We start from the raw sequence: 27,013 nt of genomic DNA, 5'->3' as shown, positions 1-27,013 counted from the left end.
AAAAAGAGACATTCTTTTTGGAACAGACCAAAAAGGAAAGTCAGATACTTAAATTGTGACGGAGAGGGTATATGATTTGGAAATTACTAATGACTTGGACACAGAAAACAAAACCTTCCAAAATAAGGGTTTGTTTGGAAAGCCACCTTGTAATTGAATTTGAATGTAATTGACTGTACATAGTTTGACATGTTTGTTTGGTTAAGTAATTACTTGGTCAACATGAAATTGAGTGTAATTAACAGAGGCCAATTACACTCTCTAATTTTCAAAGAGGGGTGTGGGGGTGGTGCTAAGAATTGGAGATACTTGCATGGTGACTTTTCTCTTCCTTTTTAATATTATTTTTAATTGTATTTTTCTTTCAACTCTTTTTATTCCAATCCATTTCTTTGATTTGCAAATTCTAATACTTTTTTCTTCCTTTTTGGCTTTCTTATTCCTTTTCTTCATTATTTAAAATGATCTTATAAAATCTTTAAAATAAGTTGGCGGTGTGCTATCTTTATCCTGTAGGAGCAAATGATATTATTAAACTTTGATCTTTAGCTGAAACTATGCTCCATACTATCACACATTAAAATATATTTACATTTTTATATGAATTACAAATTAAAAATAATATTAATTTGAAATGAACTATTTGATTGTGTAATTATATTTGTATAATCAAACATGACCTTTGACATTACACTATAATTACACTATGATAAATATGATAATTATTATGTATTTAATATATTGAGTAATTACCGGTCTATATATTTACTACCCTAATAATTACACAATCTAAGTAATTAGGAGTCCTTTCGTTAGTGGGATAGGATAGACCCATGAATTACATATCTCATGAAATTATTTTATTTCACCTTGTATGTGAAATAACTTATTCAATAATTTTGGTACACATTAACAAATACATAAGAAAATAATCTCGAGATACCCAGAAAATTATCCTCTATACCACGATCAAACATTGAGAAAAAAAAGGAGGAAAAGAAAAGAAAAGAAAAGAAAAGAAAGGAAAGAAGAGGATTTTGCATAAGAGTTGAAAACATTAACGAGCGACACATTGGTTGGTGCGCGATACCATCCAACCGTTAGAAGCAGGAAGACTACTCTTTTACCCCTACCCCCCAAATTAAACCAAAAGCGGAAGTTAAATCTCTTCAAATTTTCTCTGATTTTCTTTCCTTTGTAGATCTCTCTCTTTCATATATACACATGGGTTTAACTCTATAAATAAAAAAGATATGTTGGGGGTTGGACTGAAGGAAGAGGAGATGAATTGGGGAAATTCCTTTTAGTTGTTTATGTATTAGGGTTTTAGGTAGATATGGCTACTACAGAAGCTTTATCTGTGATTCCTGCTTCTGTTCTGCGTAATCTCTCTGATAAGTTGTACGAGAAGCGCAAAAATGCCGCACTTGAGGTACCCCTTTTTTGTTTTTACAAGAGAAGATTATTGATTGGATCGACAAGGTGACATTGTTTGTATTTGTTTGTTTGTGTAGTTGGAAGGCATAGTGAAGCAATTGACAGTAGCGGGTGATCATGACAAGATCACTGCAGTCATCAATTTGTTGACCCACGAGTATACATATTCCCCTCAGGCTAATCACCGCAAAGTCAGCTTCTTCTTTCTTTGTTTTTTTAATTCTAGTTTTGGGGGAAGAGTCTATTTTGACTTTTAAATATTGGTTTTAGGGAGGGTTGATAGGATTGGCTGCTGTAACTGTTGGTTTGACTTCAGAAGCAGCTCAACATCTTGAGGTTAGTAATAGGAACCTATGAGGTTACTCCTTCCTCTATCTACTCTTAAAAATTATTCATTTATTTGACAACTATGGTGTCTGCGTCGGCTTGCTACCATGTAATTCTGTCCAACAAGATGGAAATAACTCACGTAGTATGTATTTCCTTGGTCGGGATTTGAATTAGGGTCTCACATTCCAGCTTCATTGACCACTTTGTGTTTTGTGATTCCTATATTCATTGGATGTGAATACTTTGTAGCTTCTTAACTAATGTAGAAGACTGATCAGTATGAAGAAGAATATGCATGTGGATTTGGCATTTATATGAAATATCTATCTGCCATTTTGAACCCAAGCATAATAAAGATTGTGTGTCGAAAAGGAGAAAGAGGTCAAAATGTAGAAAGGGACACAAAAAGAAGTTACAATAAAAATGACATGACGGAAATAAGGAATTCTTGATTAAAGATTGACCTGGTTAAAGACTTTGGTGCATCATTTAACCTAGTTAAAAGTAGCTGTTTCAACTAAAATATCACTATTTTTTGCTCCAAATTATCTCCAGAATGGTAAAATCTACAACTGAAGACGGTGAAAAAAAATTGCATCAATTCCTGATTCTACAGGAAACATTGTTTTAACTTTTTTTTTTTTTTTTGATAACCTTGGTGTCCGGACAAGCTTGCGTGTACTTCGACTAGTTCCACGAATACCTGCCACCTCTCACCAGGAACAGGTCCTAGGTAACTCTGCTCACCGAGGTTAGGACAGATGGGAAAAAAATCACCTAGTGAATTTGTCTCTGCTGGAATTTGAATCTGAGATATCATGGTTCTCAACTCACTTCATTGACCACTAGGCCACACCCTTGGGTGCTCAGTTTGTGCTAGCTTTTGATGATTATATGTTAGCTCTAAGTTTCTGGTGGTATGTAAGAAGCAAAATGAATGTGTTGGTTGGTTGATATTGTTGGTGTGATTACAAAACATGAAATATTTGCTTCGTGGAGTGTAAAGAATTCTAGTGCTTAGCAAATAGATATAGCTCAGGCGTTGTGCAGACTTTTATGGAGATATTGCTTAAGGAACTTTCTTCCTTCCCCTTTTAGATATTTAACTTTTATGCATGGAGTTTTCTTCTTATATATTTAGTATTACAACGTTTTTTGGTGCTTACTTGGCTTACAAACAGTACTACAAAGATATTGCTCGGAGGTCTTTTTTCCGGAGACATTTTTGGGGTTATGACATAATGACGTGTAAGGAGAGATATTTGACTCACGACCCATGCCTTGTCTTCAAATTTGGGATATTCAACATTAATATTATATCTCTAATTTTGGGTTATTCGCATTGACATTATGTAGATCTTTCTGTTATCTTTCTAAATTTGCAATTTTGAATTTTATCCCATGAATGTACTGGATTAATGATACGTCATACCCCCTCTATAAGGGGGTGATATGAGAAAGGTAAAAAGTCCTAAAGAAGGGAGTTTTGAGAATACAATACCATTAGCAATAAATGCTTAAAAATAGGGCAACCCGGTGGACGAAGCATCCTGCATTCACGCAGGGTCGGGGAAAAGGCTGCACCCCGGGTGTGTGTGATGCAGGCAATCTATCCTGATACAAGATTCCATTGCTCAAACTTGTGAGCTATCACACCCAGAGACAACTCTACCATTGTTCCAAGGCTCCCTCTCATTAGCAATAAATGCTCAAACCCTCAATAATTTGGATTAGGTGTGGTGTTTTGTGGATTAGTAGAACAAACAACTGATGCAAGCCTGCTCCTTTTCCTTGTTTATCTAATGGTATTACTATTATCAAGTTTTATAAACTGCACATGTTTATGTGAATTCAGAGAAGAAATTAACTTAGCTGGGACATTTTAAGATTGTGTTTTGATTTTATCTAGTCTTGATTATGCTTGCCAAGATAGCTTATCTTGATTGATCTTAACCATATGAGTCATTAAAAAGTTGATTATTTTTGAGCTTACTTTGCCAATTAAAAAAAAGTAACTCATGCTAACAAGTTTAGAGAACATTCTACCCGGAAGACCTGAACTAATTAAAGTATGGAACTCATAACGTCCTTTCACTTCCTTCGAAATTTCCAGAGCTAATGTATTCCCTTAAAATATTTGTAGAAAAAGCTCGACTAAGGTAAATTTTCCTCACAGCTTGATGATATACCAGACTTCCAACTTTCACCAATCATTTGTCTCCATTTTGTACGTTGTAATCTCACATACTAGTTAGAGCACATCTAAAGGAGCTTCTTGATTTTTGTCCTTTTTATACTTTTCCATTGACCTTATACATTTTCATCCTTCTTTGTTGAACTTTTCTTCGTTTATTATTTTGTCTTACTAAAAAATGTACATATGAACATACGGTACCTTTATGAGAGTCTCAACTTTCAATACTATTCAGTAATCAAAGATGGATAGAAAGGCCATTACTAATGCATTAGTACGATGATATGACTTTGTAACTTGACTATTGAGTCTACCTTTCTGCTGACTAAAACATACAAAAAAAGAATGTTCAGTTGGACTGCATGCAAAGTTGAAAGTTGACTTTTGAAGATTGTTGGCCTTTTTAGTGGAAGAAAACATGAAGTGAGTTGAGAACTATAGGGTCTCAGGTTCAAACCTAGCTGAGGCAAAACCACTAGGTGATTACTTCCCATCTGTCCGAGCCTTGGTGGACAGAGTTACTTGTGCTGGTGGGAAGTAGCAGGTACTCTGTGGAACTAGTCGTAGTGTGGGCAAGCTGGCCCCGACACCACGGTTATCAAAAAAAATGTCGAGTTTGCTTTGCTAAGAATTGTTTTTAAGCTTTAGTGGGAAATGTTGAGAAAGGGCTGTGCAAGACAAATATTATTTGTGGCCAGTATTCAAGTTATGCTGCGGCTTCAACACGCTTGGTACCAGAGTAAAATTCATTTCCTTAATTATAAGTCATTGAAGGGGCACAAAGTAAGCACTTGGGGCAATGATTTAGAAGTGAGGTGGTGTGTGGTAATTAATCTCTCAATTGGGACAGTTGAGCATATCCCATTACGATTTGCGTTTGTGTTGTCTTGCTCCTCAAAGTAAAGGATTTTGTAAGGATATGGGCTTGCAGTACCTTTAATGCTATTGTATAACATTGCCTTTTCTTTTTAGTTCATTTATTTCTGAGCATTTAATCTTTTTATCTTCTAATATGTCCAGTCTGTAGTCAGAGAGCTATTCTTTTGCGTCTTCTGCTGTAGACTAAGCTATTTCTCTGCCAAGAATCGAGAAAAAGCTTTGATTTTGGGCTTTATTTGTTCGTAAACTACTTCCCGCACCATAAGAAAAGAAGGTTTAGAAAAGTTTATATTGTATGCCCTTTGGGTTTTATAATTTGAAGTTACTTTAGTCTCTGAATCTTCCCTTTTTAACATGATTATTATATTTGTTGTCGTGATTTGATTGTTCTGGAAAGGTTGGTAATTGTGTTACTGACGCTGTTAAGCTTTTTTGGATTATGCCTAGTATTCAACCATTTCCTTCTCGATATGCAATTTACACCCTGTCTCGATGTGATGTGCCAGCAAATTGTGCCACCAGTCTTAAATTCCTTCTCGGATCAGGATAGCAGAGTTCGTTATTATGCCTGTGAAGCTCTGTATAATATAGCAAAGGTGAGATAGATAAAGGAACTTGTACTCATCAATTTTTTTTTTTTTCTGACTTCAACTGCGCTACCTTTGTAGGTTGTAAGAGGAGATTTCATTGTGTTCTTCAACCAGATCTTTGATGCGTTATGTAAGCTTTCAGCAGACTCAGATGCTAATGTGCAAAGTGCTGCTCATCTCTTAGATAGGCTTGTGAAGGTAAAACTAGTAGTTCTTCCTGTCATTGGTTGTTGTACTGCTTGATATTGCATGACTACAGAGTGAAGGGTTAGTTGAAAGACTAGAAATGAAATACATCTAAGGATAGAGAAATTGACATCTAACATCAACATGGGATTGAGGGTGTTTGTTGATCAAAGATGAGGCCTGAAATGTTTCTGGTTCTTAAGAATAGTATAGTTAATTATGGGTAGATAACTTGGCTTCTTTCTTTTCTCTCATTTTACTTATTCTTAGTTATTGTCATTCCCATGCATTGTCCATGCGACGGACTGGGCATTCGGTGACATGGGAGTGCCGGTCTTTTCTCTCCAAAAGTGATAATCTGTTTCTGTCGAAAGATGTGCACAAGTTTGATATCTTGGCTAAAAGTAAATTATTAATCGTTTTGCAACTTTTGTGGGATGCAGGACATTGTCACAGAGAGTGATCAATTCAGGTGAGCCGTTATACTACCAATATCTTCAAACTAGAATGAATTTACTTTTGTCTGATTGGTGAGTTTTTATATCAACAGCATTGAATGGATTATTTAATTTCCTATGCAGCATTGAAGAATTTATTCCATTGTTGAGAGAAAGGATGAATGTCCTCAATCCTTATGTTCGCCAATTTCTCGTTGGGTGGATCACAGTTTTAGACAGTGTTCCAGATATAGATATGCTCGGTTTTCTTCCTGATTTTCTTGATGGTTAGTGCCTGTATATCGTGTAAAGAGCCCTGTGCGATTCAATGCTTCATTTTTGCAAATCAATGTGGTCTTACTTTGATTGATCTACTGCAGGATTATTTAATATGCTGAGTGATAATAGCCATGAAATAAGACAACAGGCTGATTCTGCACTCTCTGAGTTTTTACAAGAGATTAAGAATTCTCCAGTAAGATTACTGCCCCACGTGGATTGTTGAACTTTTGAATGACTGGTCAGATGAAAAAAAAAAAAAAAGAATCACACAACTTGCAGTTCTTTATTATAATAATGGCCTAGTTCAGACTTAAGAGTGATGATGATGCAAAGAATGTCTACTCTCAAGTGTAGCTTGTGGTTATCAGTATTTTTTTAGTATTTGTATTTCGCTTTTGATTTATACACGGTAGAGGTATCTTTTCCTATGGTTTTGTATCTCCATCCTTTGCAAGTAAGATTTCAACTTTTTTTTTTTTTTTTTTTTTTTTAAATTACAAATTAAAAATACAAAAAAAAAAAAAAAACCAAGCCTCCTCTTCGTATTTTTTTTTTTAAATTACAAATGAAAAATATGAAGGGGAGCCTTGGCGTAACTGGTAAAGTTGCTGCCATGTGACCAGGAGGTCACGGGTTCGAGCCGTGGAAACAGCCTCTTGCAGAAATGCAAGGTAAGGCTGCGTACAATAGACCCTTGTGGTCCGGCCCTTCCCCGGACCCCGCGCATAGCGGGAGCTTAGTGCACCGGGCTGCCCTTACAAATGAAAAATACAAATAATTTTTTTTTTTTGAGTATCATAGATATTTTGATGAAAAGCAAATTGTTGTATCTCTTTTTTCTGGATTAAGCTTTAACTTTGAAGTAGTACTGCTTTGCAGTCTGTAGATTATGGTCGCATGGCAGAAATACTAGTACAAAGGGCAGGCTCGCAGGATGAATTTACTCGGTTGACTGCTATAACTTGGGTAAGGACCTCGACATGCATGATTCATCATGCACCTTGTCATTGTTAGGTTCATTTTCTATTCGGATGAGTTTGGTTCTTCCCCTAGCTGGGCTTTCTTTGGCGTAAAATAGTTAATAGTTAGCTACTTACATCCATTTGTCATATCAGTTTTAATACTGCTTTGCTCTGCAGATAAATGAGTTTGTGAAACTTGGTGGAGATCAGCTTGTGCCTTATTACGCTGACATTCTGGGAGCCATTTTGCCCTGTATATCTGATAAGGAAGAGAAAATAAGAGTTGTAAGCATACTGCCTTATTTTTGTAGTAGTTTACTTTATTCCCTACTCAGGCCACCTTTTCTTTTTGATGTTTGTGCTTGTTATTCCTTCTGTTTCTTCTTTTTGCACTTTTATCTTATTATCTACTTGTTCCAATCAGGTTGCTCGTGAAACGAATGAAGAACTTCGAGGAATTGAGGCTGATCCAGCCGAGGGTTTTGATGTAGGAGCAATCCTCTCCATTGCTAGGAGGTATGAAGTTAAAAGGGAATTATATAATTTTCGATATTTTGAAATAGTTTTCACTTGATGTTGCATTATCTGTCAGAAATCAAAGTAGTTGTATGAAAGTGGCTTTCGTAATGTATGTTATTTCTTATAAACTTTGTCGTATCTGTTTATCAGGCAGCTGTCCAGTGAATGGGAGGCAACACGTATTGAAGCATTGCATTGGGTGTCAACCCTGTTAAATAGACATCGCTCCGAGGTAAAACCGCAAATTTCAATTTTATGGACCATTTCTTTTTTTCTTATTGCATGATGAGTTAGCTCTGTCATGGTTATGTAAGTTGAAATTTTGCTTAATTTCTACTATTTACACTATGTTATCAAAGTGGATACTAGTTCATTGTTCGGTGAGATATCTAATGTGAGTAGTCATAGGAATTTCAAAGACTTTCTACTAGAAAGCTGCTTTACTGATATCTGAAACTTACATTTCTTTCTTTTCTTTCATAACTTTAACTTCTTCCATTGCTGGAATATATTCAATTTGTTTAGTATGGGCCATTCTTTTTATGCTCAGTAGGAGAAAAGCCTCAATACTTTGTCTTGCTTGTTCTCTCTTTCTTTCTTCTAGGAGGATGGAGTGCAAAAGAGAGTGGAACACTAGATTGTTTAGTCTTCTTTTACAATTTAACTGTTAGATAAAATTGTTGCTTTTCTGATCATGTTAAGCAAAAATATTTTCCATGTTTGTTTCGATTTTCAGAAGTAATATAATGTATGTTGTGTGTGAACATTCTCTGATTTGCAAAGACCTTGTTTTGTCAGTCGATCAATAATTCCTTTCATTCGCATTCGCTTACATTTCTGTGGTTCCTGAACGTTATCAGTGTAGGTGTTCATTCTTCTTATTTTTGAAACAGGTCTTAGTTTTTCTTAATGATGTCCTTGATACTCTTCTAAAGGCGCTATCTGACCCTTCGGACGAGGTACTTCCTACTGCTTTGCTCTGCTTAAGAGATGATGTAGTTTGCCTAGATGATGTCACTAGATTCACATTTATGATCAACTCAAGTTTAATTTCACAGTACTTCTGTGATGGACCTGGCCTTGACAACCTTGTGTTTCTTTGCTGATTTTCTTGTCCCTAGGTTGGCTTTTGAAGCTTGACTTTTAGCTGTATATTGGTTTGGTACCCTAATCTAATTTATTTTCAAAACTTGGTATTATAAGTGGTTCCTTTCCTTTTTCTCTTTTGATATTTTTTCTTGACCCTTCGTGATATCAGTGTTATACATGACAGCCAATTAGTTTTTTCTAGATTGTCTCTACCCCTCATATTTTATGAAATTGTAAAACACCAGCATCATTTGGTATTGCTGCAAGGCTTGTAAGTATTTTCTGTTTTGTGCGATAAACCAAAAAGCCTGCTGATTGTCTTCCTACACTTCAGCTTTTCTACTTTGTGAAGTTTGGCTGTTATTTCTTAGTTTATTGCTATGAATATATTCCTAGCAAGTCGAATTCATTCTTGATCTGGTTAATCTTCCTAGTTTTAAGTTTAGTGAACTACATACTCCGTTAAATGCCCATCTCTCATATTTCATCTTGATCCAGATTAACCCCTACTTTTAAAGAAAGTAAAAGATAAGAGACCATTGTGTTACTGGTTCTGATCTATGGTCAACCTCCTTAAGTGGGAAGGGTTTTTAATTTGGAAGGGAGTGGGGAGGTGAGGGTGGGTTTTTTGGTTATGATTGATACTGCTGGGAAATTTTAAGTGCTTAAATGATAACGATAACATGCTTGAATGAATCTTCACATCCACTAATTTTGAGGTTGCAAGTGTATAGGGAGTTTCCCGCTAATATGTTGAGAGTGTTAATTCTCTTTCAGGTAGTACTTTTGGTGCTCGAGGTGCATGCATGTATAGCTAAAGACCCTCAGCACTTCCGCCAGCTTGTTGTGTTCCTGGTTCACAACTTTCAGCTTGATCACTCACTCCTGGAAAAGTAATTTTTTTGTTTTTTTTTGTTTTTTTGTTGTTCGTTTTTGGGGTGCGATATTTGTATCTTTTCATTGTTTCTTAAGTGTGTTGAGATCCTTTTCTGTTGATATCTTACCTTCTAATCTCCTCTCAGACGTGGAGCTTTGGTAATTCGTCGGCTGTGTGTCCTTCTAGATGCTGAAAGAATTTATCGTGAACTGTCTACCATACTTGAAGGGGAATCAGATTTGGATTTTGCATCTATTATGGTTCAGGTCATACTTTTGACACATTATTTAGCAAGAGACTATCTTGATTCTACAAAACGGGGCATAATAATTAGTGACAGTTATTATGCTTTGTTAAGTATAATTTATTGGAGAAACTTATCCAAAAAAACATATTAGAGAAACTTAGAATTATGCAGCTCTCATCGGGTCGGCTGAGCATCTGCTTATTTCTATTTCAGGCCTTAAACTTGATTTTGCTTACTGCTTCTGAGTTGTCTGACCTTCGAGATCTTCTTAAACAATCACTGGTCCATGCTGATGGGAAGAGCTTATTCCTTTCCTTGTATGCATCATGGTGCCATTCTCCAATGGCAATAATTAGCCTCTGCCTATTAGCTCAGGTAATCAAGGAATTTCACTTTTCTCTCTCAAGTCTTCACATCTCTCTCTCTTTTTAGAACTGAACAAATCTTGGTCCTATTAGCTCAGGTAAGCTAGATCTTTCACTTGTCTCTCTCAAGTCTTCACATCCCTTTCTCTTTTTTGAACTGAACAAAACTTGGTCCTTGTTTGTCTTTGGAATTGCCTACAGGCATATCAACATGCAAGTTCTGTTATCCATCTGTTGGTTGAGGAAGACATCAATGTGAAGTTCTTAGTCCAACTGGATAAGTTGATCCACCTTCTGGAGACTCCGACCTTTGCTTACCTTAGGCTGCAGGTATTTCGGGTTGGTCCTTTTATCACGTTTTGTTAATCCTTGAAATAGAGTTGCCGTTTTTTTTTTTTTTGATAAGGCAGATACTGTTATTAATATTGGGTAAAGCTTCCATATACAAGAGGTATACCAAAAAGTAGAGAATTACTTAAAAAAACATGATTATCTGCGGAAGATACAGAGTCATCTATACAAATAGGTATCTAAAGGGTGCACCAAAAAGCAATTAAGGACAATAGGTTATTCCGCGAATGCACAAAATCGTTTTCAATTCCCTCAAATGCTCTCCCTCCATATGTCCCACGTAAGAGCTAGTGGTTCAATCTCCCATGCCTTTTGTCTTCTTATCCTACTTCTACCAGCCCAGCTATGCAACGCGTCTGACAGTATCGAAACAGTTCAAGACCACCCTCCTGTTGCCACCTTACCATGAACCAAAGATGATCAATTTCTTCACCCGAGCATTTACACATTGATACGATCCTACTTGACACACCTCATTTCAAGACTTACATCCAAGGCCAAGATATGAAACTTCAAGCTCTACAAGCGGCATGGATGATAAGGATGGCGTTGAAGGCCTTTGGAGGCCCATACAAGCCCCACAATGAGGCCTATGATGTGTGGGAGGTGGCTTGGGCGAGGCTTGAAGAAGAAGCTACTAGAAAGAGGACCAAATGTGCAAAGTGGCCAAACGTGCAAATAGGGACATTTCTGCAAATTGGCTACATGTGCAAACTTGGACAAGGTCGAGAGTTGGCTGTTTGTGCAAAGAAGATTATGCTTGCAAGAAGGCCGTACGCAAGGTTGATTAGAGGGCCATCTATGCAAGGAGGGCGTGTTTGGCCATTGAAGGCCAATTCTTGAATTGAAGACTACACTAAGAAGACTAGCCAAACAAGGCCCTTACTTCATTAAGGGTAGCATTGTAATTACCTATTTGTCTTCTTTACTTAGCTTGTATATATAGCTTGTCTTTCATTTCATTAGTAGATTTTGGATGATGAATATTTGTGTGATGATAGGATTATCATAGTTTGTTTAGCTAGGGTTTAGCTAGTTTAGTAGCTTTAATGGTGGATTCCATTGTTGGTCTTTGAACCTTTAATAATTCCATTGATTTCATGAAGGGTTGTTCATTTGTGGATTTCAATTGAATTTCCTTGCCTTGATTTCAAATAGTATAGGTTCTTTTAGGATTGAATTAGATTGGGAGGTGTTGGATTTAATATATCCAAGGTTGCCCATAAATTCACCCTAATTGGGTCTTACTTTTATCCTCTTTTCTCATCCCTTTTTCTTCGTATCCTTTATTTTTCCGCATTTGAATTGATTTGGCTTCATTCCCAAATCGATTCGTATCATTTGGTATCAGAGCATAGGGTAAGAGATTGTTCCCACAATTTCTAATCCTAGGTTCAAAATCTGAAAATCAAAAAAAAAAAAAAAATCCGAAAATCCCAAAAAAATTCGAAAATCATTTTGTGCTTTGATTTTGTTGTTTTTGAAGTTAGTTTTGAGTTTGTTGTGGTGAAAAACATCTAGAAACGAAATTTGAAGTTATTTGGGTAAGAATTGAAGTTTTCACCATTAGAGGTTCATCAAAGCTTGAAGAACTCAAAGTGGGTTTAGTTGATTTTGATGAAATTGAGCTTTGATTCGTATTGGGCTTTGTTGTCTAAGTGATAAGGAGCTTAGATCCAAAAATTGGGGCAAAAACGAGTTGATTTGGACCATATTAGGTTTTTGAGTGTTCTTCATTGTTCATCTTTGTTCTTGGTGAAGAAGAAGATAAAAAGGAAAGTTAGATCCAAGGAATCCAAGTCAAAAGTTGAAAAGTTGTTTTTCTAGCCAAAAAGGGTAAATACAAGGTTGAGTGGGTCCCAAGAAGTCAGCAAATTCAGAAAATCTAGCACAATTCCCGAGCCAAACGAGGTACAGTCGAATTTCACTGAAGCTGCTGTCATCAAGTTATACGGACCGTACAATTATATACGGACCGTGAAACTTGGTCGTGGTACAAGAGCTGCTTTGGAGAGTTTCTGTTACAATTGATCCGTCGAGTACGACCGTATTATACGGATCGTACAATTTTATACGACCCGTGAAACTTGGTCGTGGAATAGAAGCTGGGTTGGACAGTCCCTGTTACAATTTGGTCTTCAAGTACGGACGTATTATACGGACCGTACAATTTTATACGATCCGTGAACCCGGTCGTGAAATAGAAGCTGACTTGGAGACATTCTGTTCATTTCGTCCTCCGAATACGGACATATTATACGGACCGTATAATATTATACGACCCGTGTAACTTGGTCGTGAAAGGTGATATAACACTATCTTCCGCAACAATTCTAAGGTGCTCATTTCTTGATTCAACTTTGATTTCTATCATTTCTAATTCATTCCAATTTCAAAATTTTCTTAGAAGTGATTGTTGGATTGCGTCCCTAATCCTTTGGTAGGGAGCCAAAAAAAAAGAAACTTAAAAATTTTAGTTGTTTCAAATTGATACCTTAGGTCAATTGGGGCTTCACGGCCGTGTTTTCAAGTTATCACCTACCCGGGCCCGAAATTTTATTTCGTTCCCGATTTTTTGCATTTCGTTTTGTTGTTCCCTTCAACGAGTGTGCATTTAGTACTTTTCCTACTTGTGCATGCTAGTTCTTGAGTCCGTTTTTCATTCGTGCCAATTCTTTTAAGCTTTTTTCGTTTTGATATCGTTGAATCTTCTTGGCTCAAGTCCTTTTGCTTTATCGAGTCGTCCGTCTTTCGATTAACAAGAATCTATTCCTCCACAAAGGTTAGCAATCTTGTGAATTGATTTGGATTAAAGGGGTTCTTGACCAACCTTGGAAGAAGCTTAGGTTGAGAGGTAAGTTTGAGTGCAAATACGAGTGACGTGAGGAGCTTTTGCTACTAATCTTGTTTGCTCGTTTTGTAGGTACACGAAGAGGAGACATAAGGAGAAGGATGTCATCCATAGCTTCCGAGTCTTGTGGAGATGATTTTGAAGGTTATGCCTCTAGCAATGGAGGGTATGACTATGAGGGTGACGGAGACTATGAGGGAGATGACATGGGATATGAGCATCACTATTCTTACAATGAATATGATGGTGATGGTGCTCATGAGTCGTATGAGGAACATGGTCGATATGATCATAACTCGTACGAGGGTGAAGAATACTACTCCGAGGGCAATTGTGAGGCAACACCTCATAAAGCTTATGAAGAAGGAGTAGATGAGTATGATGAAGAGTCCTATGGTGGATACGAGCATGAAGAGTCTCATCCTACACACCATGGACATGGAGGTGAGTTGAGGTATGCTCCTTCCTCACACTTTCGATATGACCCACTTGGTGAGAACTTGCAAGAATGGGAAGAATGTGGTGAAGATGAGCCTATTGGCTATGCGCTTCATGGTGAGTATGCTTGTGAAGATAATGGGATTGCATATAATTCTTATGAGGGGTCTTCTAATAGATATTCACATACATCGCCTTGTAAAGCTTCCTATTCAAAGCAAAATGGTATAAGTGTGTGGATTGGTCCAAGTAGGAGTAGTCCAAGAAGGAGAAGAGAGTATACATTTCCTACTTCAAGAAATACAATGAACCATGCTTCTTATCCTAGAACAAATGAGCCATGCTATGGTGTGGATGCTAGGAGGCGAATGTTGATAGGTGAAGGAAGTAGAGGGCATGCAAGATCTCAAGTGAGAAATGACCCGGAGAGGCGAATACTTGAGACAAAAATCACTTTGCTTGGTGGTGCGGGGTATGTTCTTGTGTTGGATGATTGGAGTTATGGCAACTACCTTGCACCTCAAGCGGTTGCACAATTGGGTATAGAATGTATGATGAAACAAGACCACTATGATTCACGAGGGTTCTTGGTTGATAGGAGCGCGAAGGTGTTCTTTACCGTGGCGACTACCCGAAGAAGAGGTTTGGTGTGATATACTCCCCTAAGACCATTGTCACATGTGTTTGGGTAATCCTTGGTTCCAAAAGCATAGGGTTTCATTTGGGCAAAGGTGGCATGAGTTTGTAGTGGACAATGATGGAATGCCTCTCTTCCCAACCGTACTTGCCATAGGTGGAGGGTCCAATCCTTCGCTAAAGCACAAGGAGAAATTAGAAGAAATGCACCGCATAATGTTGGGGCACGCTTACTCAAACAATGGGAGGGAGATAAAGAACGGGGAAGAGAACGAGGTGGAGGATTTTCCCAACCCTTCTAAAGAAATACTTGACACTTGTCCCAACTCCAATGAAATTGAGAGAGAAAAGATTGAGAGGAGTAAGGGAGTGAAAAGTGACGACTCTAGAGTGGAAAAAAGAGAGGTTGTGAGGAGTGATATGAGGGAGTTGTCACAACCCCATTCTAACCCTTGTAACTTTTCTTTCTTCTCTAGTTGTTTGAAAAATGGTGTAGGTATTCTTGGAAGCAAACCGAATGTTGAGCCTCAAACTTTGAAAGTTCAAGAGGTAGTTGAGAGCTTCCCGAAGGAGCAAATGGGCTCCCAAGTTGAGAACCATGGTAAAGAAGATACTTTGTGTGCACTTCAAGGTAAAATAGCTAATCTTGACACTCCAATTCTTGTGAATGAGCATGTTGACTTGAGTGTGAGTGATAGCTTAGCCTTATGTGAGCTTAATGAGTCTTATGTGATGAGCTTAGTGCTATAATGACAATTGACAATGTAGTTGAAATGGATGGTACAACACTAGTTGATCCTAATGATGACTATCTTGACTCTTCTTTTGAGTTCAAGTTGTGTCCACCTAGTGTTGATCCTCTTGGTTTGCATGTTAGTACATTGTCATGTGAGTTGTTAGGACACCCACTAGTTGATCCTAGCGATGACCGAATTGATTCTTCTAGCAAGATCAATTTGTGTCCAACTAGTGTGGTTGCTTGTATTGATCAATTTGTTTGCTATGAAAATCCACTATTTGAGGAACCTTTTGATATGCTTAATGACTCTCAATTTAGTGATGATATTGATGTAATTGATCATGTGAATAGTCATGTACCTAGCGGGAAGTTTGGTGATGTTGCAAATGTAGTGTCCTTTGGAAACTACAAGGTATTTAGTAACCCACTATGGGGTGATGATGGGCTTGGTCTTGATGACAAGCATGGGGTGGTTAAAGCTCTTGACACCATCCCCGATGACGAAAAGTTCTTCTTGAGGGTTTGTGACCCACTTGATGGACCAATGTCGAATTTGGAAAAGGCTTCCGAAAGTGATGAGTGCTCTCTAAAGAAGGGGAGTGAATTACATGAACAAGAGCACACTTCTTGGAAGGACTATGCTAGATCTCCTAACCTAAAGGATGGGAAGATGCTTTACTTTGGCATAGGTTAGATAACCCTTTCCTTGTGATGGAAACTTTCCCTAAAAGGATATGACATGATAGTTGGGGAAGGATGCTTTGAAAAAGAAGGTGAAACTTGTTTGCAAATTGTCACTTCTTCCAAGTGTTCCAACTAGTAGTGACTTGCTTGAACTTGTGCTTGAACCCCATAATGAGTCTACGCTTGAGGTCACTTTAGTTGAAGAAGTTGTTTTGTGTGACACCTTTCTTTATTACCTATTTGCTTATGATGATACCCATATTTGTATTAAGGGTGCATCCTTGATTGAAGCGGTAATTGCGGGGTGAATAGTTGTTTCCTTAGCCATGCTTTGTGGATAATTCTTCCCTTCGACCCGGTGCTAATTGTTGTGCATTGGTTGTGGGACGACATTTGGAGAGTTTTTATTTGCGGAATGAGGTCCAATGTGTGGTGTGTTTTCTAGAATCAATATAGCATTGCATGCTTATTGTCTTAGGCCCTTCGATTTCCTTATCTTACCCTCGTTTCGTAATCCTTTGAAGGGTCAACTTCTTAGTGCCCCATATGTGGAGTCCTTCTTCACATTAATGATGGATATGTGGTTATACCACAAGTTTGTGCATCCTTGGCATGTTGGACGATTTGTTTGTGCTAACACTAACCCTCATGCTTTGAGGATCTTGCTTGTTGTTATCTTCCCTTGGGTTTTGCTAGGTTCGGATTCGAGGACGAATCCTTTTGAAGAAGGGGAGGATGATACGATCCTACTTGACACACCTCATTTCAAGACTTACATCCAAGGCCAAGATATGAAACTTCAAGCTCTACAAGCGGCATGGATGATAAGGATGGCGTTGAAGGCCTTTGGAGGCCCATACAAGCCCCACAATGAGGCCTATGATGTGTGGGAGGTGGCTTGGGCGAGGCTTGAAGAAGAAGCTACTAGAAAGAGGACCAAATGCGCAAAGTGGCCAAGCGTGCAAATAGGGACATTTCTGCAAATTGGCTACATGTGCAAACTTGGACAAGGTCGAGAGTTGGCTGTTTGTGCAAAGAAGATTATGCTTGCAAGAAGGCCATGCATGCAAGGTTGATTAGAGGGCCATCTATGCAAGGAGGGGCGTGTTTGGCCATTGAAGGCCAATTCTTGAATTGAAGACTACACTAAGAAGACTAGCCAAACAAGGCCCTTACTTCATTAAGGGTAGCATTGTAATTACCTATTAGTCTTCTTTACTTAGCTTGTATATATAGCTTGTCTTTCATTTCATTAGTAGATTTTGGATGATGAATATTTGTGTGATGATAGGATTATCATAGTTTGTTTAGCTAGGGTTTAGCTAGTTTAGTAGCTTTAATGGTGGATTCCATTGTTGGTCTTTGAACCTTTAATAATTCCATTGATTTCATGAAGGGTTGTTCATTTGTGGATTTCAATTGAATTTCCCTTGCCTTGATTTCAAATAGTATAGGTTCTTTGAGGATTGAATTAGATTGGGAGGTGTTGGATTTAATATATCCAAGGTTGCCCATAAATTCACCCTAATTGGGTCTTACTTTTATCCTCTTTTCTCATCCCTTTTTCTTCGTATCCTTTATTTTTCCGCATTTGAATTGATTTGGCTTCATTCCCAAATCGATTCGTATCACACATAGAACACCAACATAAGTAATATTTCTCTTCCTCAAATTCTCAGCTGTCAGAATTGCTCCCCTCACTGCCAACCAAGCAAAAAAAAAAAAAAAAAAAAAAAAAAAAAAAAACCTCTTTTTGGGGCGCCCTGGGAATCCAAACCGATAGGTGTAGAAGATGTGTCTCCTCTCTTACCTCCAAGAATCCTGAGTAGAGGTTGATATGGTCTGCTTGTATTGCAACTTCAGCAAACTTTGGAATTCGCCCATCTCCCACTCTTGTATGTTTGTTCGTTATGCTTTTGGCAGAAGCATGTTTTTTTTTTTTTTTTTGTGAACTTAGAAATATTACTGTTGAAGAAGGGAGTGTTTCCTTCTCTTTAAGTGACCAGCTATTTCAGCTAAAAGAAATGAGATGTCAATGATGAAAACTGCTGAATGAAGCAACAAGATAACCTTTCTTTTCGTTGCTTTTTAGAATTCAGTTGCATTGTGTTTATTTTTGATTCCTAGATGCTTTGTTAATAAAATTCATATGGTTGCATCAAGATCTTTTCCAAGCTCTACAAGCACATTTCTTTGGTTCTGGTGTGTTTGGTAGAGCATGCCACAGGGACCAAAAAGCGTCTGTGGTCTATATTACGCAAGTAAACTAGGACAGGAAACAACTTGGAATAAATAAAATTATGTTACTATCGACTTATCTTCTTCACTAAACAATCTTATACCAACATATCTTGCTACAAAAAGGCTGATAGGGGGTGTCACACCCCAATGGTAGACAAGTGCATCACCTGATGCCTTAAACCTGTCATCGAGCGAACCCTAACATTTATACCCATAAACATAAACATGTAATCATGATAAGTGAAGTTCATCAATTTTAAGACTGAAATCATATGGCACATTGGCCTAATCGTGAATGCGGAACCATAAAGTGTAGCATCAAAGGTTTCCAAACATAAAGTTATTACATAACCATAATAATGTCGTAAAGACCCATGTACATGTCTAGACTAAGCACAAGGACATCTCCCGGCTATGCAAAAGAATAAGGTATAAGGATTTGCACCCACTGGCAATGATAATGGGGCTCAGCAAAAGCTGAGGAGGGCGGAATCAGCAGTGGTCCTGATTTTGCTCCAGATTCCAAATGGACGGTCCTATGTGTGTACAAATGAAGTGGATGTGGACCTATTTTGAGTTATGCCTTCTTTATTCCATGGTATCAGTTGAATTAACTCATACTTAGTTTTGTGTGGTTGGATGTACTGATTGTGCTCAACTTATTGATTGCATCAAAACATATCCTGATTTAGTTATTTACTGTTTTCTTGCAGCTTCTTGAACCTGGAAGATACATATGGTTGTTAAAAGCCTTATATGGTCTGCTGATGCTGCTTCCCCAGGTATGTTGTGAATTAATTCTCCAGACTTCGAGTTGAAGGTCTTTGCACTAAATATATTCTCATTGTTAGTATGATTTTAATGCTTTAAAAGACGTGTACAAGAGGTAGAGAACTTCTAGCAAAAAAATTGGTTCTCCACAAGGAGATCGATCCAATCATCTCTGCTAGTATCTCATAGGTGCTCCTAAGGTGTACAATAACATTAAAGTTTCTCTGTACCAAGGTAGTTTATGCCTTTCAAAAGCTCGTGATTTCTTTCAGTCCAGATGAGTCACGAAAATGTGGGGGTTCATTTCCTTCCCGCCTTACTCCTTTTCCTCCTAAATGGGCAACTTTGCAGCATCATTCTGAACCTATCAATCAAGGTCCTAAAAAGATCCAGGCTGTACTTTATAGCGTGTGTTCCACCCGACAGTAAAGTAATAAATGGTTCACAATCCTTCCCTGCCCTTTTAAAAAGAATAGTGAGCTGACATGAATTTTTTTCCCCGTAGTTTTATCGATGTAAGGCCCCATTTGTTTTTATTAAGATTAGGACGTCTAATGTTAATACACATCTGAATATTAAGATGTTGTATTAAGATTTGAATACTAAATATTTAGGACTGTTTGTTTTCTGAACATTGAGTGTATATAAAACTTGTCTTTATTAAAAATTATTAAATACTCTCTTTGCTTCATTTTATGTGTCTTAGTTTGACTGGGCACTGAGTTTAAGAAAAGTAAGGAAGACTTTTGAATCTCGTGGTGTTGAACTAAAGATATGCGTAATGTACTAAAATGCCTTTAAATCGCGTGGTCTTAAATATGGCATGTGAGATGGTGGAATTAAAAAGTTATGAAATATAAAAGTTGACATTCTATTTTAAATAGACTAAAAGAGAAATAAGACACATAAATGGAATTGAAGTGAGTATATGTTAGGAACCCAGAAACTTTCGTAACCTTAATATCTTTAGAATTCCAAACACAACACAGAAATAAGAGCAACACTTCAACTATTATTTACTTCCAACAAATAGAATAAGTTTTACAAATAGAGAAAGAACATCACTACATCTAACAACCAAGATATTTTGAGGAACCTTAACCTCCAAATCTGCCAGAGAAAATCCTATAGAAAAAACTGACCATCTTTCCCTCTTCTTAGTACAATATAACACATAATCACTGCCTAAACTACTAGGTAAATTGAGCCTTATTTTCACCCTTTTTCCTGTGGTTATAGACCCTAGTGACAGCAGGTCTAACAGTGTATAATTCATATAAAGTACTAGTTAATTTAATACTATATCGATAAGATGTTTTTAAAAATTATATGGTGGTTGGTGGTGGCTAGGGCTGCTTATCGGGCAGATCGCGCTGATAATTACACTTAACGGTTCGGTTATCGGTTATCAGCTTTTAAATGTAGTCATCCATTAAGATATCGGCTGGTTCGGTATGGGGTTAGCAATTATCGGGCGGTGTATCGGCTAAATCTAAGAGAAACTGAAAATTTTAAAGTTGACTTTGCTTCTCAGGTTGAAAACGTTCTGGTTCTCCATCTTAAAGTTTTCTTGATAACTTTAGAAGCTAACATTATAATAATACATTCACCAGTATTAACAATAAATAATGATCATTCAACTTCCACCTATGAATTCACCTACCTTCAGAAAAGAAAAATATACAAATGCCATGAATTAAAATACATATAAACGAGTTTCACGTATTTAATTTGCAAAATTACATAATAGAGGCAGCAAACTCAGCTACCTAAACACAAATTTAAATACTTTATCTGTAGTCTTGTGTTGCCATTTCAATATTAAATCTGAATGGGGCTTTAGCCTTTAACTTTAAGGTTTACAATAGATACTTTATATACCAGGGGTGAAAATGTAAATATGATAATTTTTAACTGGTTTAACGGTTTACAATAAGGAAATTGAGTAATTTGCCTCCGCATGGATAAACCGTTACTGTAAAATTTTAATCTTCACCAACCGTTAATCCGATAACCTAATACCAATAAGCCAATTTTTCGGTTAGGTTATCGGTTACGGTTCAGTTTTGAACGAACCCTAGTGGTGGCGACGACAATGGCTAACGGTGGTAGTTGTGGGTGCCAACTGAGATAGTGGTGTTGGCTGATGGTGATGGTTGTAGGTATGTGGTAGCTAACGGGAATGGTGTGACTGACAGTAGTGGATAATGGTGGTAGTATCAGCTGATGGTGGTGGCTGTGGGTATAGTAACTAACGGTGAGGGTGTGGCTGACAATAGTGGTTAACAATGCTGGTTGATGGTGGCAGTTGACGATATATAGTGGTGGTTGGTGGTAGTGATTGTTTGTTGTGGTAACAGTGTCATCAAAGCGAAAAGCACAAAAAAGCTTTAAGGTCTGTTGGGGCTTTAAGTGCAAAGCTCAAATAAAGCATGTGCTTTAATGAAGGAAGGTGCAAATGGAGAAAAAAATACAGATATGTACACGTCTATAAACATGAATTAAAATGTATATGGACAAAGAAATTGAAAGAAAATTGCGATTGAGTGAAATATCAATTGTTTAGTGTCGCCTCTACAAGATTACATTTATTGACAAGTAAAAGTATGTCTTAGAGCCTTGATGCGATACTGAAGTGCCCACTAAGCATGGTTGTGCTTAATATGTTTTGTGCCTCGTTTCAGGGCTTAGGCGCGCCTTTGTCAACACTGTGTGTTAATGGTGGTGGTTGGTGGTGATGATTGTAAAAGGTGGCTAGTGTGATGAATGATTGATTGTGCTGATTGGCGGCAGTGGTGGTCGTGGCTGAGGATAGTTGTGGGTGGTGTAATTGATAATAGTGGTGGCAGCGGCGATTAGCGGTAGAAGTGGATGGAGAAGTGGTGAAATTCAATTTTCACAGAAATCCTTGAATGGATAACGTTTTAATAATTTTAAGAATTCGTTATAAATGGTGGTTGTAGAATTAAAAAAACAAACGAAATTAATGACAGAGATCTAAATGATTTAGATTCTGACGTAAAAAGTAAACGTACTTAGTGAATGAGATCTGAATGATTAAAATTCAGACCTTCATTAAGTGCAAACAAAGGAGGTCTAACTAAGTGTGGCTTCCCGTGTAGCTAATCTCACTGAAAAGTATACATTTCTTGTGCTTTGGCGCTTTGCTAACCCAACTTGAGAGAGAAAATCATGGATGGCCTTCTCTGAAATGTATGGCAGAATGACTACTGTGTAATTGTTTTGTAAGAAAATTGCTGGTAAGTAATGGTCAAAGGGACCTCTCCGCCCCATCTGTATCCATAAATCCACCTGGGTTCCATTCTCCGCCTTGAAGTTAATATGTCTGAAGAACTCGTATAATTTCATTATTCTTCTCCATAGGCTTCAACCATATGACATGGATATCTAAGTACTCCGACAATTCTCTTCGTGAACCCCATAGTTTGCTATGACACACCTCCCATAATGCCTGATACTATGTGCAAACCTAAGTTGCTTGGACTCTTCACTTTCGGTGCTTCAACCGTGTTGGAATGATGTGGGTGTGGATCCGTACCGGATGTAGTCTATTGATTTTGGATGCTTTAACCAGAATCGATAGACAAATTCGAGACAGATACAATGATTTCTGAAATCAAAACAAAAGCTAGGGTTAAATCATAATTTAGCCATGTCTATTTTTTTTTAATCACTAAAAGATATTTGTGTTAAAAAGTCAACAACCATGAGGTGCTTTAAAGATGTTTAGAGGTCAACATCATTGTTGAATGTGCAAACTCAAGAAGCCTCCCGGTCTCTACATCATTTGCAATAGTCATGTTGCACCCAAAAAAAAAAAAAAAGAGAGTGAGGAGATGCATATGTAATTATTATTAATTACAGATTCAAACTTACTCTCAAAAATTCGTGCATTTCTCTTCTTCCAAATAGTCCACCATAAACTAGGCTTATTTTTGTAAATCCACTCCCCGCACCCGTATCCATACTTGGACGCATATCCTCGAATCTTTAAATTCAGATCATGAAGGATTCGACCTCTAAATCCACTCCCGTATCGGACACCCGCACCCGAGTCCGAGCAACTTAGGTGCAAACCTCCAGATTCATTTTCTATGGGATCGTTAAATCCCCATTTCTCTTACTCCTTGAACCCAGACCCTCATCACAATTCGCTTTCCTCCACTTTCAACTTCTGACAAAGATTGCAATGTTCTTCCTTTGAACCATGCAAGACACCCTAATGTTTTTTTGTTTTCAGAATCTTGAATCTTTTTGCCCGCCCTTTTGGAAACCTGAACATTGCTCAGTTCCGACCTGTTAAAGTTATCCCTGCTCCCTCTACCTACCCGAACTGCTTCCTCCTCTTTACCATCTTGCACTTTGGAATTTCATTCCAGAGGTACGACTTTCTGGCCAAATGGCAGCAGCATCACCTAATTGCTGCTATCTTCGCTGCCAACACACCGACTCATCATTTGGGTTCTTCAGTCTCTGACCGCTTCAATTGCCCATCATTTATTACCTTCTTCCTTCTTGTGCAGTACATAGGGATTTCTAACTTGCCAATGGCGCTGGACTTGGATTTTGGAACAATGGCCCCTATTGCTTCATTGCCATCAAATAAGATTCTTGGTCGTCATTTGCTTCGTTGTCTACTCTGCTGGACTCTCTGACCTTGAAAATCAGTGGCAAGTTGTAGTTTTGTTTGCTCTGGTTTTTATAGCTGCTTTGAAACTTGGTTTGGGAGCAAGAAGACACCACTAATGGTCTTTTGATTAAATTTTGATGTGCCTCTAATTTAGGATTTATGGGCCAGCCCAGATGTAATTCCTTCAGAACCTTAATTGCTTTCTGGGCCTTGTGGAGCATGGTCCAGCATTGGCCTATTCTTCCTGTGGATCTATCTTTATCCGATATTTCCCCAGCGGCCTTAAATGCTTCTCTTGGGTGTTTTTTTTTTTTTTTTTTTTTGAAAAAGGTAACAGTTAGTCTATATATCCCTGTGTATACTACATCAAAATATGTAGAGCCCGTTTGGATTGGCTTATAGCTTAAAGCTGTTTGCAGCTTATAAGCTGAAAAAAATAAGTTGGGGTAGTCCAACTTATTTTTTTTGGCTTATAAGCTGCTTTAGATAAACTAAGTTAAATGGGTCCAATTATTTTTTTGAGCTTATTTTAAGCACAAAATGACTTTAAGCTGACCAGCCAAACACTCAAAAAAGCTGAAAACAGCTTATAAGCCAACTTATAAGCCAATCCAAACGGGCTCGTAGTCCCCCTTTAAAAGTATTACAAACCACCAATCACTAACGACAATCATCACCATCAGTCACTACTATATATTGCCGACCACCGCCATCACCTATCACTATCATCCACCACAACTTTCAGCTGCTACCACCAACTACCAACATCAATCATTACTGCCAGCCACCACTAGCTACTACCCATAAACACCACCATTAGCCAACACCATCCCCAATCGACCCTAGAACCTGCCAACACCATCCCCAATCGACACCTAGAACCTGCACCGCTAGCCATCATCACCACCAACCATCATATGATGTACTAAAAATATTTTGTCGATATGTATTAGATTAATTTAGTATTTTATCAAATTTTATATTTATTAATTTTTAAATAAAAAGAAAAGAAGTTTATGCATTCAGATGTTGGAAAAACAGTATTAAGTATTTAGTATTCCGATATTAATACATCATCTTAATATTCAGATGTGTATTTCAGATTTAGACGTCCTAGTCTTAAATCTTAATGAACACAAACAAGGCCCTAGTCTCTCGACTCCCTTGCAGCTTCCATTCGTGACTGATTTCTCCACATGGAGCAGGACCTATGTCTTGCCATCAGCCCATCAGCTATGTCCCTATATTACAGGCTCCTATAGCCAGCTTACTACCATTACTGGTGAGTTCTGGCATTTCTTTGGGTTCTTAGTATCACAATTAGAAACAGAGAACATTAACTCTTTAAGTCTAATTTGATTCACATGACAGTCATCATGACATCACTGACTAGGCTGTCACCTTTGTTAGATGTCTTCAGTGACATCTCATAAGAATTCAAAACAGAGATCTTAGAATTTTTTGGGGCTTGGGTTGATTCACAGAATTGAACAAGTAGATTCTTGACTTCTGTTTGAGGTACTAGAAAATTAGTAATTCGGTCAGCTGTTATTTATTCTTATCCTTAGAATTACCGTCACTGCTTAATTTTGATGTTTAGTCATACAGACAACACTAACAAAGAGCTCATCTGAATATTCATTTCTCCTGATCATCATCTTATTTACTCTTAAAAGAGGATGCTCCCTCCTGCTAATTTATAACATATTTCAATCAACTGATGCAGCAAAGTGCAGCCTTTAAGATTCTCCGCACTCGTTTGAAAACTGTGCCTTCATACTCCTTCAAGGAAGAGTGCTTTAGGAGAAGTTCATCTGGGATTCCTTATTCTCAATTTAATTATGGGGAAGGAGGAGGGTCAGAAATATTTGAGGAGGGAGACCTGAGTGACAATTCGCATGACATGCATAATGGGATAAACTTTGCCACAAAGCTGCAGCAGTTTCAGCAAATTCAGAAGCAACATCATGCGCATTCAAAGTCAGAGACTCAATCACGTTTTGTTTCTACTTCATCAACTAAGGTTTTCTTCTGCTTTTGACTTGACTTCTTTACTGATACTTTTGTCTACTGATTTTACAGATAATATTTAACGAATATTAAGCTTTACTGGTAGTTTTTCAAGGGGAATTGAAATTTCTGAGATAACTGATTTTGCTCAAGTTAGAAGGATGAATAACTGACAAATTTGATATGGGACGGGAAGGGCCATAAAACAAGATAAATAGTTATGTGCTTGGATTGCTGCTATTAATTTTTTTTTCATTCTCTCCTTGGTAGACTCTTTTATGCATTTAATATTTCTCAAGTTTATATTGCGGTGTGAATTGAGTTGTTTCCTTCCTAAAATCTCTGTTTTAACCTCATCTATTCAGGAGGTACAAATAGCAGGAGAATCAAAGCGATCAGACTTGAATAGGCCCCCTTCAAGATCATCCCGTAGAGGCTTGGGACAGTTGCAACTCTGACTATTTTCTTCTCCTCCTAATTGAGTTGATTATATGGGTGATCATAGTATTCTTATAAGTTGTAAATTATCCTAGTAGCTTGTTTTGTCAAAAATTACGGAAGTGGGAAGATGGGGGTATTAATTTTTGGCTTGGATGGTCCCTAGCAATTTCTTTTTTCTTTTCAAAGGATATTTAGGGGACATATTTTGTCCATATGGTTCTATTATTTTTGTTGAATACCATATGGGCAAAACATGTAGGTCTGTAGGATATATGAACAGTTCGTTTTATTCATAAATCTTCTGTTACAGTGGTTTAAAAATAAAGATTCAATTTATTTGTCATGCTTTACAGAATATCTTGTATGCTTAATCCCTTTCTTGGGATTGACTTGTGTATTTGATTTGGGAAGCTCTCACTTTCATAGTGCAACTCTTGTTAGCTTTGGATCTGAACTCGTTAATGCGTTTGGACAATATTTGAGTTGAAGTTTAAAAGAAGAGTAAACTTGGAAAATAGTTTGTGGAAAGTGAAGTATCTGGACTGGTGATTCCTGAGTGGCTCATCTTGATCATCATATCTAATGTTCTTCTCTCTCTCTCTCTCTCTCTCTCTCTCTCTCCCCCTTGCTACCAACGCTAAGTTTGCAACCCTCCACCCCACCCCCTCCTTCCTTGGCAGCGAACCCCCCGTCAGGCACGCAGCCCTCTCCCCTTCTTTCGCCGGCGGTGTATAGGGCATTTTTTCGGCGAGATCTCCCTCTTTTCTCTCCTCCTCTCCTCTTTTCTTTTCTTTTCTTTGCTTTTT

General features: G+C 37.7%; 1 protein-coding gene across 9 annotated transcripts; it reads left to right on the top strand.

Moving 5' to 3' along the window:
- The first annotated feature begins 971 nt into the window (after positions 1 to 971).
- LOC132045174 (protein VAC14 homolog) lies at positions 972 to 26,550 on the top strand. Of its 9 annotated transcripts, none has more exons than XR_009412357.1 (21): positions 972 to 1,432; positions 1,515 to 1,628; positions 1,708 to 1,773; positions 5,347 to 5,436; positions 5,509 to 5,628; positions 6,060 to 6,088; positions 6,198 to 6,340; positions 6,434 to 6,528; positions 7,215 to 7,301; positions 7,475 to 7,582; positions 7,722 to 7,813; positions 7,967 to 8,048; positions 8,710 to 8,775; positions 9,683 to 9,798; positions 9,928 to 10,048; positions 10,243 to 10,404; positions 10,596 to 10,733; positions 19,048 to 19,116; positions 24,846 to 25,038; positions 25,128 to 25,274; positions 25,483 to 25,620. XR_009412357.1 is itself a non-coding variant. In XM_059435715.1 (20 exons), the coding sequence occupies exons 1-20, from the start codon at positions 1,337 to 1,339 to the stop codon at positions 25,497 to 25,499; spliced, it is 2,004 nt and encodes a 667-aa protein (XP_059291698.1). In that variant the 5' UTR covers positions 973 to 1,336; the 3' UTR covers positions 25,500 to 25,647. The 9 variants fall into 9 exon arrangements, 7 of the variants coding, with proteins under 7 accessions (XP_059291698.1, XP_059291699.1, XP_059291700.1 ...); XR_009412358.1 differs by having other exon boundaries at positions 973 to 1,432; positions 10,596 to 10,724; XM_059435715.1 differs by lacking the exon at positions 25,128 to 25,274 and having other exon boundaries at positions 973 to 1,432; positions 25,483 to 25,647.
- The last annotated feature ends 463 nt before the right edge of the window (positions 26,551 to 27,013 follow it).

This window comes from Lycium ferocissimum, unplaced genomic scaffold (genome assembly GCF_029784015.1).
Source record: "Lycium ferocissimum isolate CSIRO_LF1 unplaced genomic scaffold, AGI_CSIRO_Lferr_CH_V1 ctg6063, whole genome shotgun sequence".
NCBI lineage: Eukaryota > Viridiplantae > Streptophyta > Magnoliopsida > Solanales > Solanaceae > Lycium > Lycium ferocissimum.
Note: the sequence above shows the minus strand (reverse complement) of the source record. Positions and strands in the feature narration are given on the sequence as shown.